The sequence below is a fragment of the Triturus cristatus genome, chromosome 7 (genome assembly GCF_964204655.1).
Source record: "Triturus cristatus chromosome 7, aTriCri1.1, whole genome shotgun sequence".
In the NCBI taxonomy this organism is placed as follows: domain Eukaryota; kingdom Metazoa; phylum Chordata; class Amphibia; order Caudata; family Salamandridae; genus Triturus; species Triturus cristatus.
The window spans coordinates 33188794-33206278 of NC_140590.1; the positions used below are offsets into that span (position 1 = coordinate 33188794).

General features: G+C 46.8%; 1 protein-coding gene across 3 annotated transcripts in view; it reads left to right on the forward strand.

The window, feature by feature from the left end:
• Positions 1-17485, forward strand: part of LOC146808740 (cell adhesion molecule CEACAM6-like) — a 335917-nt gene that overhangs the window by 83102 nt on the left and 235330 nt on the right. For all 3 annotated transcript variants that reach the window (XM_085615555.1, XM_085615557.1, XM_085615556.1), the window contains one exon: positions 15346-15696. In XM_085615555.1, coding sequence (XP_085471681.1) covers positions 15346-15696 — 351 coding nt within the window. The remainder of the gene's footprint in view (positions 1-15345; positions 15697-17485) is intronic.

A 17485-nucleotide genomic window follows, 5' to 3' on the forward strand; every position in this document is an offset into this window, starting at 1 on the left:
TCCTTCTTCCTTTCTGATGTTGAACGCCTTCTGATGAAGCAAGTGCGATGCTTTAAACAGTTTATTGTATAACAAGGGGACTGCAAACAGGTGGTCTGTGAGTTTCAAAGGAGTGGCCACATGCCATGGGACAATTTTCGTCTAGAATACACTGTCTTTCTCAGGAAGCAATACAAATAAAAAGGCAGTAGGCAAAACAGTGCCTCTAAGCTTTTCAATTGGGTTTCCGTGTGAGAGCCTCCATCATCTAAGGGTAGATAACTACACGAGAATTCTATCTAAAATGGATGTCTTCACATATGGTGGCATTGTCTAATAGGGCAAACACATTTTTTTTTCTGAATGATTACATATAAGTGTTTCTAAATTCCTTATCTAGGACATTTCAATAGAGAAATCACATGGTACAGATTATCATAGGCATGTAGAAACCTTTCATATCAGGTGCACTAGGCAATACACAGGCTAATAGTCAGATATGAAAACAAAAGACAAGAACTAGAGGGTCCTGATATTTGCATGATTAGAAACTTCTGATCCCACCGAAAATTAAAGCAGCAGGAACAAAAGGGTAAAAGCCACATTAAAAATAGACATTGAAAATGTGTCATGTTCAGAAGGGTAAACGTAAGATATCTCCTATTGGTATGGAAAACTTGTCTTACTATAATATTGAGTCAGTTAGTCAGTCTATCGCTATCTTGACAGTCAGGCTGGAACACATTGCAGCAGGCCTAAGGAAAATTCTTGGAAACCAGTCTGGTCATGAAAAAGGGAATTGTACATAATATGGGGGTTCTTGGTGCATCACTGCAGTCTGGAAGTATGTACCTGAACAATACACCTACAATAATAAATGGGCTGACTGGTGAAAGGAATACGGAAAAGGGAATTGGAACTAGGACACAACTAAAATCCCCAATCACTAAGCATAATGCGACATTGGGCAGGGAAGAAACAAAAGCAATATAAAATAAAAATTTATAGGAAGGACAAGAATTTACTTGGGTGGTAGTCAGGCATGTGACATCACCAAGAGTACGGGTGATACACAAAAGGCCAAAGTCACATACGTTTTAACTCTACCGAGAAATTAGGCCACCTTGAGTCACAGATCTATAATTTCATCCTTAGGTCCAATCAAGGATACATAAATGTAGGGCTGCCTGTTCCTTTAAGGGAAGGGCAGTAACGTGACAGGTGACAGGTGACACACTTTGATCCTGTAGATCTCTTTTAGTTTTCTGTAATACCATTATAGCCAATTTAGACATGCACTGGTGAAGTGTTGCCTCTCATGTTCACAGCATGAAATATCATTAGCTGTGGAATTTAGTAACCAGAACAAGTTCAACCAACTGTTGCGTAGCGATGGGCATCGTCATGACCATCCCCTTCACAACACAGGTAAACTTGTAATAGTATAAAAAAGCAGCAACAAAAACAACGAAAACATGCAAAAAATAATAAAAACGCACAAAACATCAAGCCATCAGATATACTTGCTGTATATCAAGCACAAAAAGCATAGAGAAAACAATAGCATATGTAATAAACGGTGACACACAAACACCATGTCATGTACTTTATGCACTGTAAAACTGCAGCCCAAAACCCAATATTTGGGCCTGTTTAATTTGTCAGGTTTAAAATACTTACCCTCCTTTTTGACAGTAGATCACCAGGCAATGGAAATCTGCTGTCAAACATAACTCTACTGTTTCTCTTCTAACATACAGGACCAGCAAGAACAATTCATGATAGCAATTCGTTCACATTTAGGCATGTAGCCTTAAAAAAACATTTTAGAATCTTTTTATCTGTCTAAGACTTAATGCAACACTTCGTTTTCTGTTAAAGAAGAGCAACTATAGCAGGCATCATTCTATTTTCTTTTTTAGAGCACCAATGTATCAGCAAAGCATTGAACATGATGTTTGGACTTTCAAAGAAAAAAAAAACTCCTTTGCTATATTTTCCCGGTGGAATTAAGTTCTTTAGTTTTAGTGATGCTATGGAGAAACCAGAAACCCCACCTTTAGAGGCCCGTGTAGCAAGGGCATTCTGCATTCCACAGATGCAAGGCCCTAATTTAAAAGGTCATAAAAGTCAACGTGGCAGCCTACTCATTGTTTACACTAAAGATAGCATCTCAGCAGCCTGATCGCGCCAGCCTCTGCAGCTCCCAACCCCCAGCTTCTGACACTCTGAATTCGTCAAAGCCAGAAGGCCTTCCTAATCCCTCCTGACTTGCAATAATTCGCTCTATGTTGAAAAATAATTTCTCCTTTTTAGGCGCTAAAAAAATTATCCCTATTCCCAGATTGTTAAACTACATGTACTGTGAATAATTCACAAAACTTAATAACACACATACCATTTTTTAGAATAAATGCTTGTTGTAATCCTATGCAATGGTATACATTTCATCAACCTTAAGTGAATTGTATTCACAATGAGTTTTGATATTTTCTTCATCATTTAGTCATTTGCCTTTATTCAAGCTCTGTTCGTCCCTTTCATATTAGCATATGAAACTCAGTGCCTCCCGTTAGGTAATTACAATATTTTCACCCCTACTGCTAGAACCTGCAATCTCATCTTTCCCCTCCTACTTACTCAAAGCAATACCACATTCCTTTTCATTCCCTTCGTCAATACAACCTTCCTCACGCTACTCTTCATGTCTTTATTACTCCCCTTCATCATCTCTCTTCCCTCCACGGCATTGTATTTTCCCAATTGTTCTTCTCCTTCCTACGTATTACCCAGTTCCTATAACCGTAGTTCTACATTTCTCCACCCCTCTATCATTACTGACTTCATCACGTACCTGCTCACAAACATCCTCTTTTCCCTTCATCAAAAAAGAATTCTCCATTTCTCTTTCTCTATGTGGGTGCTAACTCCATTAAGGCCGTTTTTTATTAACATCAAATAGTTGCGGGTTGCGACACCGTATTTTATTTAATTTCCCCAAGTCTTTAAAAAGGTCATGTTTGTCATAGCGTGTTCAGTAGTATCGTGACAGACACAGCTAAAGTTAGAACCTTCAACCCTGATATTGAAACAAGCCTTTGTACTGGCACATTGACTCATTGAATCATAAGAAGGCACAACCTGTAAATATATATCAAAACCTAAACGTATGCATTTACTGAAGCCTGAGACACTTTAAACAGTACTCTGAATGAAAGAAAATGCAATTGAAACAGTCCTTTTTTACCCAAATTCGACTTTGATAGTTTAAGCATTAAAAAATGAATATCCTACAATTTTCTTGCATAATATGCATTACCAGAATGTCTATTACATAACCCATGAGTCAGGCATTGGAAATAATAACTCATACTTTATAAAAATGAGCTTGTTTGCGCCTGCGCCAAGGGAAAATTGTACGCGCGAATGCTTGTCATTTTAGTGATGCAACACAACTTAAATCAAATTTTAATGCTAGGAGGTCATAGTATGAGTATTAAGCTTTATAAATATCAAAACACGATTTTGAAAAGCACTTATTTTTTTTTAAATAATTTTTCCCATGATTAATAATTTTCTTTTAAAAAATCCCAATTATTCGTTTTTGTGATAATCCCATGTATAAAAACAAGCTGCATCCCTTGCCTATCATTTTGGACACATTTAACTCACAAGCCTAAGCGCATAAGCCCAACTTGAAACGCGTCACATTTTTGCGCCACTTTCATTTAAAAAACGGTTCTGCCAAATTTCACCCGTGTTCAACTGGGAAAGTGCTGGCTGAATGAACATTTCTATCAAATATACTGCAGCTGAAAAGTTTGCCTGTGAACATCTAATATAATGCATCTAAGGAAAATGCTGTAAATTTATTTACTTTTGCAAAAATAGATAATTTCGTTTTTGGGGCCTGATTTATATCTATTGAATGTGTTTCTAATTTTATCCTTTAAGCATTTAACGGCAGTTTTGTATATGTGCACAATTGCTCATTCTATAAATTAAAGAGCAACACATAGCTATTGTAGCACATCACATTGTTCATTTCTGGATTTTTGTTTTAAGTTTCTACTTGATATTAATTAACCAGTAAACTACTTAACAGACTGGAAACATCAGAAAACCCACAAACACATATTGAGCTCATTTCAGACATAAACAGAAAGGGGTTAAACAGACAATACAGTGCGCTTTAGCCATTTTTCATAAATAGCGCCGTCGCAATTTACTTACAGAAGTTGCACTAATGATAAAAAACCCACAGACATTTAAACACACAGTTGACTTACAAAGCAATACGCATGACAGAAAGAAAGAACAGCTCACAGACTATACTTGAAACAAACCATTTGCAAATACTGCTGTAGGTCATATTTACAAGCAACGCTTTTCAATAGTGTTCCAAAAGGCTGCATGAACAGCCCCACAGACAGATGCATGTCCAAGAAGTAGTGAATGCGCTCAATTCACTAGCTCTGCCTAGCAGAACACCACACAAAATCGTTGTGCATATCTTCATTCGTGAAACTGCGCAGAACGAAGGATCCTTGTTTTGTATTATGTCATATTTTAATTCCCTGGGGATACAAAATCACCAAGGAAGAAATATGTTTTTAAATCTAACCTATTTAGATATTTCCCACACTATGGTACCTTTCAAAACAAAAAGCAACACATTTTTCCATGTGAGCTTACAAACAGGCATGCCAAAAAATACTGCGGAAAACGCAAGTATTATAATCAAAACCAAATGGAGAAATATCTCCTCATTACCTGCCTACGCAAATTGCAATTCGCATATCCAAACCTATACAAACCAAAAGCTACATTTCCCAATTTGCTAAGATCAGGCATCTTATAGCTCACTAATCTAGCTTCAAACTTCAAGGGTTTATCTCTACCAATAAACTCGCAAATATGCGAGACCCTCGGTTTTGGTAATTGCAATGACCAAATCAGAAACTAAGAAACCAACCCCTCGGCTTTGGTAATTGCGATAACCAAATTAAAGACCCAAAGAACCAAAGGACTGGGAGCGACCCACTTATACTTAATTCTTATTCTTAATAATCAAAAGGTTATCCAAATTCTAATTGTCAAGTTCTACATGCCCAAACGTCTTTTATAATACTCACGCCAAAAGGGTTCTTTTTCTCACCTTTTGAGTGACATCATGTGGAGGATCAAAATCAGGAAGAGCAGAAATATACCGGACTACATAATCAAAGAATCTCCAGAATCCCTGTGCACAGAGTACCTTCTTGGTAGAATCCCGTTCTGTCCTTCCAGTAGATTTCAGTCTCCTGACCAGATCACTCCCACAGAAAGTCACTTCTCTGATGAGGCCCCACGCAGGGCGCCAAACTGAAGTACTCCAATTTTTGAGACTCCAGAGGTGCTAGGGGTAGCACCCTATGACTTCGAGTACTTCCTGATGTGGTATTATAAAATTCTGCATATCTTGAGAATATCACAAAGAACTTGGCAACAGAAGCTGAAATATGAAAAGACATCTTTATTAAACTCAAATGAGTGAGACTACGTCGCACAGAAGCCTTAGCAACGGAATGAGGCAGTCTCCAGAACAGAAACCAGTTTCCTTTTTTATACAGAATCTGGGCAACACCGCCCTTCTCTTGCAGTTGGTCATTCACATATTTTACTTCAAAGAACAAGCAGAGTCATGATTGCAATCTCACATTTCAGTTCAGCCAGCCCGCAATTATTTACCCAGCAAGGCTCAGATCCCACATCAGATATCAACTGACCCCAATAAACATGAGCATCTCCTGTTTTGAGAAACAGGCCATAAAGCAGGAACAAGCAGGTGCGAAAGTGATTAGCCGGAGGCTTGTGTGCGATGAAAGGACTTTATGGTGTGTCAAGCCCTGATGCTAATCACAGGTGGCCGGAGGAAGGGGAGCTCGTGGAACCGGACTGACCTGGGGCAGCGGAGACCAGCTGCCCAGGTCATGGAGAAGTCAAGCAGAAAGTACATGTATTCTAAAGGCCCGTACTTGCTTATAATGTGTTTGTCTATGTGAGGGCAACTTATAAGATGGCCACCGCTCCAAGATGGAACCCACGGAGTCAATGTATAATAACGGATACATAGTGCATTTGGCAATGGGACGTTATGCAAAGCGCTTGTACATACCGCATTGACCAATCGCGGTTTGCTAATACATGAATAAACAGGGGTAGGGCCCTGTCTCCTACGTGGTCCCAAATACCAAAGTACGACAGTACCCTCTCTAGGCTGGGGCTCACCTGGCTCTCGGTGTCTTGGCTCGGTTGCGGAGCTGTACTCGCTCCTGGACTCGGGGCATCCATGGCTGGGAAGTTAGGCATGCCCTCTACTTCCTCCTCTGGGTCTCCGGACATCCCATGCGTCTTGCTCTTCACAACTTTAAACCACAATACGTTCCTCACCACCGTGTGCCGCCCTCTCTGTGCGGTGACCATTGTCCCGTTTACTTGAATAACCGTCCACTCTTGTGGCTCATACGGCGTGCGGAACTTCCAGCCAGGATGCCTATCCTTCAGAATCACCCGAGATCCCACCTGAATGGTGGGGACTTTTGCCCCTCGTCTGATGGTAGCCTTGTCGTTGGTCTGCTGTTGCCTCTGCTGGGCTCTTACAGGGTCTAGGCCAGGTGGAGCCCAGTTGGAACCTTCCGGGATGAGATCCCGCGGGGATTGCTTTAAAAGGAGTGTGGCCGGAGCACATCCTGTCGTCGAGTGTGGCGTCTGCCGGTATGCAAACAGGAATTGGTGTAGGCAGGTCTCAGGGTCTTGATGATGATCCATTCCTATGCGCATCGCCCTGTTGAGAGTTCTCATAAATCGCTCAACTTCCCCGTTGGCTTGGGGCCATTGAGGTGTGATTCTTCTGTGTTTGATCGCCCGCCTCTGCAGGAAGTCCTGAAATTCCAGGCCTTGGAATGGCGGGCCATTGTCCGACTTTATTTCTTCCGGTAGCCCAAAGGTTGCGAAGATCTTCTTGAGGGCATGCTGTACATGCGTGAACGCAGTGGATGACACTAACTCGACCACCGGGAACTTTGTGCATGAGTCCATTACGACCATCGTGTGCCGTCCGTCGGGAAAACTGCCGAAGTCAACGCTCACTTTGGTCCAGGGTGTGTTACATGGTTCCTCCGTGATCACCGGTGTGGGGACAGGGTCGGCTCCGGTTATGGCACACGAGTGGCAGGTCCGCACCTCTTCATCAACCAGCCAGTCCATGCCCGGAAACCATACCTTGGACCTGAGCCTCGCCTTCGTTTTCACGACTCCCTGGTGACCTTGGTGGGCTATGGACACGAGGCGTCTCTGAAGACCTTGCGGGACCACGATGTTCTGTCCCTGGAGCACCAGGCCTGACTCTCCGACGCTGAGCTCATGGCGCACCTTCCATAGCACGTCCGGTGGTGAGAGCATCCTTGACCCGCTGCAGCGTGAGGTCCGATTCCGTGGCTTCGCACAGATCTTCCTTGGTGACCGCCACCGGGCAAGCATCATTCTTGATCATTTGTACGAACGCTTCCGTCATCAGGCTGTCTTCCGACGACGGTCCCTCCTCCGCTTGCGACGGGTGCCTTGACAGGAAGTCCGCGGGGTTGTTGGCCCCAGGGCGGAACAGCAGTTGGAACGAGTAGGCTTGCAGCTGGACAGCCCACCGCTCAATCCGGGGTGGTGCTAGTCTGTTCGACCCGCTGAACAGCGGCAGTAGTGGCTTGTGGTCTGTCACGACTCTAAAAGGGTGACCAAACAGATACAGGTGAAAGTGCTGGCAGGCCCAACGAATGGCCAGGGCCTCGCGCTCAATCTGCGCATACCGGGTCTCCGTCGGTGTCAGCGCCCAACTGGCGTACGCAACTGGCACATAGACTCCTTGCCGAGCCTCTTGCAGAAGTACCGCACCAAGCCCCACCGGGCTGGCGTCGACCACTAGCTCCATGCTTCGTCGGGATGGAAGTATGCCATTGTCGCCTGGTCCTGCAGCGCCTTCTTGACTCCCTGAAACGCGGCCTCCTCCCTCGTCGTCCAGGCCCATGGCGCTCCGGTCTTTGTCAGCTGCCTGAGTGGTTCTGAGATCGTGGCGAGATTTGGGAGGAACCGCCCACAGTACGTCACCATGCCAAGGAAGCTTCTGATCACCGTTGGATTCTGCGGTACTGGAGCATTCCTGATCGCCGCCGCCTTCCGGGGGTCCACTCTGAGCCCCTCCCTGCAGAACACATACCCAAAGAAATTGATGGAGCTTTGGTGGAACGCACACTTCTTCTGGTGCAGAGTATGACCGCAGTCCGTTAGTCACTGTAGCGTGACTCTCAGCCTGGCATGGTGGTCTTCGAGGTTTTGGGAGTATATTAAAATATCGTCGCTGAGGTTGATCACCCCAACTAAGCCGGACAGGGTTTCTTGGATCACGTTCTGGAAAACCTCTGCCGCGGACGACACTCCAAAGCTGAGCCTGGTGTAACTCCTCAAGCCCACGTGCGTTGAGAAGGTGGTGATATACCTGCTCTCCCAAGCTAACTCTAGCTGGTGGTATCCAGAGTTAAGGTCGAGTTTAGAAAACCACTGGGCTCCGTTTAAGTCCGCTACAATGTCATCCATCGTCGGGGTCACGTGCCGCTCCCTTCGAATGGCTTGGTTGGGGAGCCGCATGTCCACACATAAGCGGATGGCGCCAGGTTGTTTGGGCTTAGGCGCCACCACCAGGGGTGACACTCACGGTGTGGACCCCAGTACTTTCTCTATGACTCCCATGTCTTCCAGGGTCTGCAGCTCGTGCTCCACCAATGGGCAGAGGTGCAGCGGTATCCATCGATGTCAGAGCGCTCTCGGTTGAACACTGCTGTCAATGTGCAGCTTCACCTGGAAATTCTTGAGTTTGCCTAGCCCCGTGAAGAGGTGAGGAAATTCTTTCATGATGTCTTCTGCATGGTTTCCATGTACCTGCCTCCCAAAGAAAACCAGCTCCAGATCCTCCGCCGTGTGGCATCCTATTAGCGTGCCTGTTCCCCCTTCGGTTACGTGGAACATCGCTGTCAGCGTGCGAGCCTCGCTCGAGACCTCGACCTCAATCCTGCCCCTCAACGGGAGAGGCTCGGTGCCCCATACGTGAAGATCCTGGTTCTACTTGGAACGAGCGCTGGCCTGGGCTGCAGTAGATCAAACTGATTGGAGTCCATTGCGTTCACCGACGCTCCGGTGTCGATCAGAGCCTGTATGGGAAAACCATTGACGCTGACTTGGCACATGGGAGGTGGTTGTCTTCTCTTGCCCGTGCGTCCGGTGAACGAAATGACAAATGCGTCGTCGTCATCTTCGTAGTAGGCCGTGTCTGCGGCTCTGTCTGGGGCATCTATGGGCTTCCGGTCTTCCAGCGTGAGGTGCTTCAGACTCCCCGGGCGTCCTCTGGGAGCGCTGCCACGTGTTCTTCCCCCTCGCCCGCGACACATACTGGCATAATGGTTGGCTTTCCCGCACTTGGCGCATGCCTGCCCCCTCGTGGGGCACCTTTCTTGGCATGAAGTATCCCCCTTTGGTATGGGAAGCATGGCCCTGTGTGGGCTATCCCCCTCACGCTGGTGTTGCACCGGGCCACGTGGAGCCGACGCGCCGGTCGGATCAGCACACCGGTGCACGTGCGCGCAGCCTTACCGGTTGTGCCGCGGTATTGCAGGGCAAGCACGCAGCCTCGGTCCAGCACGCCCTCCGGTGGGACTCGCGGGATGCCGTGGGGGCCGTCGGCACTCGCCGTGCGCAGCTCCCGTGACGAGACTTGGAAAGGCTTCGATCTTCGATGCGCACCTCCAGGAATGGGTGCGCGCACCCACCGAAGTACTCCGCCTCCGGCGATGCAGCGAGATACGGGCAGGATGACAGGTGGCACCGCAGCGGGATCCGCAAACACACCTTCGACGCCAGTGTGGTGGTGCTGGGACAGGGTACGCGGCCTACACTTTGGGGCAGCAACAATAAGGGCACAACCACTCGCTATTACAGTTCGGCCGTAAGGTCACGTGCGACCCTGGCCCATTTATTATATACCCTCGGACCGAGCCCGGTAACGAGTGGTGCCGTGCGCACGCACAACTTAGTAGAAGCCGGGTGGCCCTCTACAGTGCCTAATGGCTACTACAGAGACATGAGAGCCCACTCAAGTTGTGTGATACACTGAGTTAGGCGCCACGGGGACCGGACATCACGTCCTGCTCCGGAGTTCAGTTCTGGGAGGCGCTGGTCTACTTAGCGGTAAATCACCATGGTGCTGGCCGGAGCATTGGCTCAGCTGTCTCAGTCTGAACTGCAATAAATTTGACACCCTGCCGCGCCGTGGTAATTCTATTGCCGAGAGAGGGAGACTAGAGTGACTGGCATTGCAGCGGCCAGGACAGTCACTGCACGACCGGCCTGGCCGAGAGGACTCTCAGGCAGGCTGTAAGTGAAGTTGGTAACAGGGGTGTAACACAGGCCCCCGCAGCCCCCGCGGTGCGGGGGGCCCCAAGCTCCAGGGGGCCCCCTTGGCACTGCACTCGGGCCAGAGAGCTCCTGATTGAGCCTGGAGGGGGCCCCTCTTCGTACCATGCAGGAAGGCCCCCTCAATTTTCGTTACGCCAGTGGTTGGTAAGTGAGACAGAGTGGTGCTTGCACACACCAGAGTGTGTGTGTGTGTGTTAAATTATTCACAAAAACATTCCTTCAGGCAAGCGTTGCAAATGATCGACAGCTGCCTGCAGTTAGTGGGTGCCAGTAATGACATGTTACAGAACTCACCGTAGCTCAGCTCATAAGTTTTGCATTGCCCTGTCATGTCTGTTGTGACAAGTGTGTGTTTCTGGCCAACTTAGGTTTGCGGCGGGGGTAATTTTAACAGGTTTCTGACAGTCGTAGCTGTCGGCTATGTTGTAGGGAGATTACTGCACCAGCCTCAGCCTGTTAAAATAAAGCAAAATTGTGCTCAGCCTGTCTGTGCGCCCGTCAGTTTAGACTGTGTGAGATTTAGGCTGCTGAGAAGTTCTTTCCTTGATTTTGCTCGTGAGAAAGGGTCACTCATAGTTGTTGTAATGTCACGCATAATCAATGTTTCCTCTATTTTGTTTCCGCTGTGTGCGGCAGTGCAAGGTCTCTGTTCCTGCAGCCAAGGCTGTGTGCACCAGGATCCCGACCACGCGTATGGGTGCAGCGACAAATATCAGTACAAATATCACTCCTTTGCTTAAATGTAATGCCAAGCGACTGTACCTCTCTGCATGCCTGTCCTATCCCTCTTTTGTTTCAACACTAAATTTTCTGTCCTTTCCTGCTTTCTTCTCGTTCGCTCTTGAAAATACAAGCAGTAGGGGCCAGCTACATATGGACCATTGTACGAACGGCCACTGCCATTCTTGGCTAACCCTGCAACAGTTATTGTGACTGTATCTGCTTATAAGAATAATAATATTTTTTTTTTTGTATGAAAAGATGGGGCATTTCCACATATATAGCACCACGTGAAGGGTCTTAAGGCAGGTGTGCAATATAGGTGACACCCCATCGCAACACGCATCCTGAGTGCAATTAGCATAAATACTTTCACAAAGGCACACAATCTGGCCTGCAGCTGAGCTCCAATTAAAAGAAATGGAGCACGTCTAGAAGCACAACATGTGCTTTCAGATGATTCTGAACCTCACTCTGACCTTAGTTAGAGGACATTACAGAAGCTATAGAGCCACTATAGCCTTGGTAGGGTGTGTGTAGATTTGTTGATCCACATAGTGTAACCTTCAGTCTGGGCAGTACAGCATGGCGTCCTTGACCTGGTGCTCTCGTGTTAATCTTGACTGGGAGGAAATCGCGCCTGGCTTGCTGAAATTCGAAGTCTCCTTTTCTCTGGCCTTGTGCAGAACAGCGCCTCTGTTGCTGTAGTTTAATAGAGGCGCCTTTATAGGTCGGGGGTTTGCGCGGTTAAAAGCCTAGGGGTAAGGACTATTCATGCTTTTTCAGTCAGCAGAAAGTCAGAGAAAGCCTCTCTGGCAAAGAGGTCCTTTAGCAGCGTCTCACCTAACAATTTAGTTTTGGTAAATGCCATACTCTCTGGTACATGCACAATTCAGGTGTTGTATTACTGAGAGTGCGCTTCTAAATCTTCTTTTTTGTTTCTCAACCGAGCTAGACTTTTGTTCTGGGTGAGAACTCCATCCTCCAAGTCAAACACGCTGTGCTCTGCATTACAAGTCTTGTACCCGTTTATCAACTGTATTTCAACTGATCTATTTGAGGAATTAGGGTGTCAATTTTGCTGTCTGATGACAAATCTACATTCATCTTGAGCAGTAGCTGTTTCAGTTTGTCTTCTGCTGCTGTAGACTGCAGATGGCTGGCAGGAGCTATCCAGCGATCCAAAGTTGGCCTATGTGTCCTTGGTAGAAAAAAACAAATTGACCTGTTTAGGGTCGGCCTTCCCCATGGTGCCAAAAAGTCCGGTCACAGAAATGGTCCAAGACAGCCAGTAGAACAGGTATGAGACTGGAGTCGCTGAAGGGGACCAAGCGTATCTGTCGGAAAAGGCAGCAGCTGGGGTAATAAAGGCAACAAGAGCTTTATAACGTGAGTCACCCCTCATCCGTGCATCAAATGTTGATATTTATTTCCCAACAAGCAGATCGAGGGATTTTACCATGCACCCCAACTAGTCACGGCATATATTTCCCGTGGGACATGCGTAAAAGCATCTGAACGCACACACCATGCTTCTAGACTCGCTGCATTTCTTTTGTCAATAGAGCGTGGCTGCGGGGTGATTGTCTGCCTTTTTGAAAGTATTTGACGGGCGCTGCAGATTAACATGAATACTTTCAAAAAGGCACACAATACGCCCGCTCTATTAACAAAAGGAATGCAGCAAGTGCAGAAGCCGCTTGCTGCTGAAGTTGTGTTGTGAGTGACCCTCACAAGCTGCCGTGACACTTACCTGCCGCTTGTGTTCTCTTCCACTATGGTCTCTTGTCTCCCGCAGCAAGGACATAACTGTTTTCCGCGCCCGCTTGCATTTAAAAAGTGGCAGCGCTAACAGTCTCTTCTGGGATGTGCTCAATGGACCCGCTTCACACAAGACACTGCGCAGTCGGGGTGACGTAGCTGCACACACATGCACATTACAGGGAACAGTGCTCATAATTACACTGAAATTATGAAAATGTCACACGTAGCAATCTGAAGCCTTGGCAGCTATGAACGCAAAGCGTTGGTGATCTGAGATCTTCACCAGAATCACTCAATACAAAATCTTCAGTTTTAACAGCGTTCCCTGCTGATGTATGTATGATTTATTTCAGAAGTCTAAACCCTTCTGAGATCAATCCTTAACTTGATTAATGGCATCGTCCGTTCTTCACATTGCCTGTACATGGTAAAAACTGTAGTGTTAAATATAACATATGAAATCAGCTAGTAGTAACTGACCTGTCATATTAATCTGCATACTTTTGTTTTATATTTGAAGTTTAGCATAGCACAAACTCGACTTAAAGGTATTGGAGCGCTTTACATGAGCACCAGTTACATTACACTAGGACATATTCATTTTTGGTAGGACCGAGCAGATCAAGTGATTTGCACAGAATCACAGGATGTTGAGCCGACACCGAGACTCAAACCCAGTTCCCCAATTCCAAAGTCGGCAGCTCTGGTCGTTAGACCACATCGTCTCCCACTGATAGCTGCTGTGCTGCAGAAGAATAAGGCCTCAGTTTTTGAAACAGCGGCTCCAGCCTACGATCAGTGTACTGGTCTCTGTGATGGAGTCACTGGGGCTCAGTTCTAGCGATGACGGGCTCCAGCCTGCGGTCAGTGTACTGGTCTCTGGGATGGAGTCACTGGGGTCAGTTTTAGAGACAGCGGCTCCAGCCTGCGGTCAGTGTACTGGTCTCTGGGATGGAGTCACTGGGGTCAGTTTTAGAGACAGCGGCTCCAGCCTGCGGTCAGTGTACTGGTCTCTGGGATGGAGTCACTGGGGTCAGTTTTAGAGACAGCGGTTCGAGCCTGCGGTCAGTGTGCTGGTCAAATCGATGGAGTCACTGGGGCTCTGACCTGCTGCCCATGTGTGCGACCTGTAACTGAAATGGCAGCAGACGTCTGGCTTTGTGGTGGGATGAGGTGTCCTCTGTTGTACTTTCCTCCTGCCGGGGTGTTTTAATTACACTGAGTTCTATCCTGTTACTAATACTGACTGTAAATTTGTATTGAAGGGTAATCTGTTGGCAGTGTTATGGTGGGCGGGATAGAACTAGGAGAAACCGCACCTCACACCAATACTCCTATGGCCTCCTGGTACTGGGTATCAGAGGTCATGGGAAGTTAGGGGTGCCGTTGCTTCTCTAGTGAATGTCCTCGGTCCTCTCTTACCTTCACAACACAAACTAGTGGAGAGAAGTCAGACTCAGCACCCTCTAGCGTCCCTGTTACACTGTTGCACCTTTACAATAGTCCTGCAGACCCTACAATGATACGCCACTCGAGGGGGGTAGGGTTAGGCAGCTTGTCATCCATGACCCTGCCAGAGCAGCAGAGAGCTATGAGTTGTGCCAGTTTTTCACCACCCCACTATCACCAGACAGGTTCAGACAAAACCTCAGAGACCTCGACCAGCTCTTTAGTGCCACTGTGTGCACCGAGAGGAGTGGGAGCAGCGTCCAGGCAAGCCTCGGTCACAGCAAGTGTCCAGCTCCTCAGATCATAGAAGGCAAACCAACACCAGGGAGGGCTCCTCTAGAGATATAAGGGTGTTTCATCACTCAGGGAACCACACTGCAAGCCAGATCGCCAGTTACAGCTGCGTCACATCACCACCACTCAACACAGCACTCATGTGAGGAAGAAGCCCTCATAACCCATTCAGACACAGGCAGGTCCTGGCCATTGGAAGGACTCTGCCTAACCATAATGGAGATCACTGGTAAATATCTTTTGGGAATGGAACAATTCTACCTTGTAACAAATGTACATGAAACATATCGATCTGATCACTCTGGTTTACCTTCTTACTACATCATTTGTTTTAAGGGATCTGGAGCATTTTGGTTTGGACTGACACTACTACTTAGCTCCTAAATGTTAATCTTTTGATACTAATTAACTGGTAAATAATCGGGGCTATCCCTACAACCGCCTCCCTCAGAATGTTAGTGTCTCCTACTCTCGTGGCCTCTCCCGCTATAATGCGCCCCCTCTGCAGAAATCACAGTCACTGCGAAAAACGGGCTCCTTTCCTGTTGGTAAAAAAGGCAAGAGTAACGCCTGTGGTTGAGTATTTTTACAAGTATTAAGTCATGCTTTTTAACCCCTGGTTTCAACTCTTCTTTCTTTCAGTCTGTCTCGGTGTCTGGATCCAGCCGGCCTCAGCTGAGGGGGCAGGTGCAGAAGTGGTTAATGCCCGAGTGGGAGAGACGGCCACCCTCACTGCCCCGGTCACTGTGAATCTACTGACGTCTGCCTGGTACAGAGGGACAGCAGTGGCCACTCCACAGCTGATCTGCAGTTGCTTCGTGTCACCACCATCACAGGTCAATGGAGCCCAATACACGGGGCGGGAGACTTGTGGCCCGGACGGATCTTTGGTGATCGGAGACCTGCTGAAGAACTGCACCGGAAACTACACCGTGAATGTGACACCGAGTGGTGCAGCCCCGGTATCAGCCACAAGACAGCTGAGGGTCTACGGTAAGTGCTTGATCTCTGCCCTGGAAGTTGATGTTTCATCTCCCTCTGAGGGGAGGATTAGATATGACATTTTATCTTTCTTTATCTACGCACTTTCTGTAACACATGTCGTTCGGTGGCACTGTTCCATTTGATCACTGACCTGCTACAGGACCCTCTCGCATGACGTCCTTCTATGCTTTAGTGACATCCGTTCTTCTGGAGTAGAGAACCTTATTGGTTGCAGGAGTTACACCAGTAGCTTCTTGGAAGGGGGATAATGTTCATTAGCTCTGACCTTAGAATGTGGGGGCACCAGCAGTCACATAATGCGGGCTATTTAAATATCCCTGCTTGATTTCTTTTTTAAGTAAAGTACAACTGTATGCTGTTTTTGATTATATTTAAAAGATTGTTCCCTTTTTTCTGGTCATTAGTTTAGCCCACTGTATGCGCTTAAATCCTGGAGTGAAACAAATGCTTTGAACTTGCCGGAAGGGAAGAGGAGGCTGTGGTGGTAGTATGGGCAAGTGTTGTGTAATATTTGGTATCCCCTGGGCATTGGCAGTCTTTGCAGGTCTTGTCTATTGACCGTGGGTGTGACATCACAGAAGCCCCGCCCACTTCAGGAGAGGTGAACCTTGCCTGTAGCAGGCAGAAGCAGCAGTACTCCGAGCCCACCGCTGCTAGGAATGCCCTTCTCCCTCTGCTTACGGGGACACTCAGAAAGGGTCTCAATAAAGTGATTAACTGTTCTGTTTGTTTATCCTGCCGTGTTCTCTGACTATCTGAATGGACAGTTTCTGAAAAACAACTACCTGAACAAGTCAAGTAGACAAAAACCTAACCAGAAAGAACACTCAGGTGTTCCAGGAGTCAATTTGATCCTGAAAAACACCGAATGGAATGAAAGGGAAAAATTATCTCTTTCTTTAGTCCCCTCCCTCACCAGGGTTTCCCCACGGTGACATGCTTCATCATAGGGGTCCTCCCAGTCCTCTACGGACTGGGGCGTGCTACGACTTGCGATGTTACGTAGGAGCACTTAAAAATTGTGGACTATGTGTAGTGTGAGTGAAAAAGTGGTGAAGTGGGATAATTTAAAATAATCAGCTAGTGGGCTAAGAATAGACTTTATTAGTGCTCTAAGCTGAAAAAGATTAAAAACGGGGTAATATGCCGAGGAGACCTAACTATAATGGAAAGGTGTGCCTAGCATATGATCTGGTCAACTAGTTTCGAGCTTCCCCAGCTCTTCGTCAGGACTACACTGGGACCAGCCCAGTGTCGAGAAACTTGCCACTCCTAGTTAACCTGAGTCAGGTGCAATAAAGTGTAATGCCGTAACTGTAAGGCATGCGTTTTAAAATACATACGTAATGTGCGTCAGCAAATGGTCTGTAGGATATAAAACAAAAATTAATGAGGAAAAATATCTAATTATAAGTACTGTAATCAATGTTTAACCGTGAGCACACTACACCCAAGTGTCCGCACACTTCTCTTTCTGATGTGCCGCTATGTGAGGAAGAAATATAATTATTCACTCCATGCCGGCGAAGTGCTGAAAAAAGTGTAATGAAATTCATAACACGGACAAGTCTGACTCAACATACACACAAACACACAACAAAGAGAACATATAACATACTTAATAAAGAGCAACACTGTGCTTCATGGTCAACGGAGGGGATGTGGCGATCTCGTACATCTATGAAAGGGTAGTAATTGAGATCATTAGGGTACTGGCGCGCTCCGTAATGAAGGTTCGCTCTGCGTGGTAAAAACGGGGGGAGGAAAGGAGTGTTTC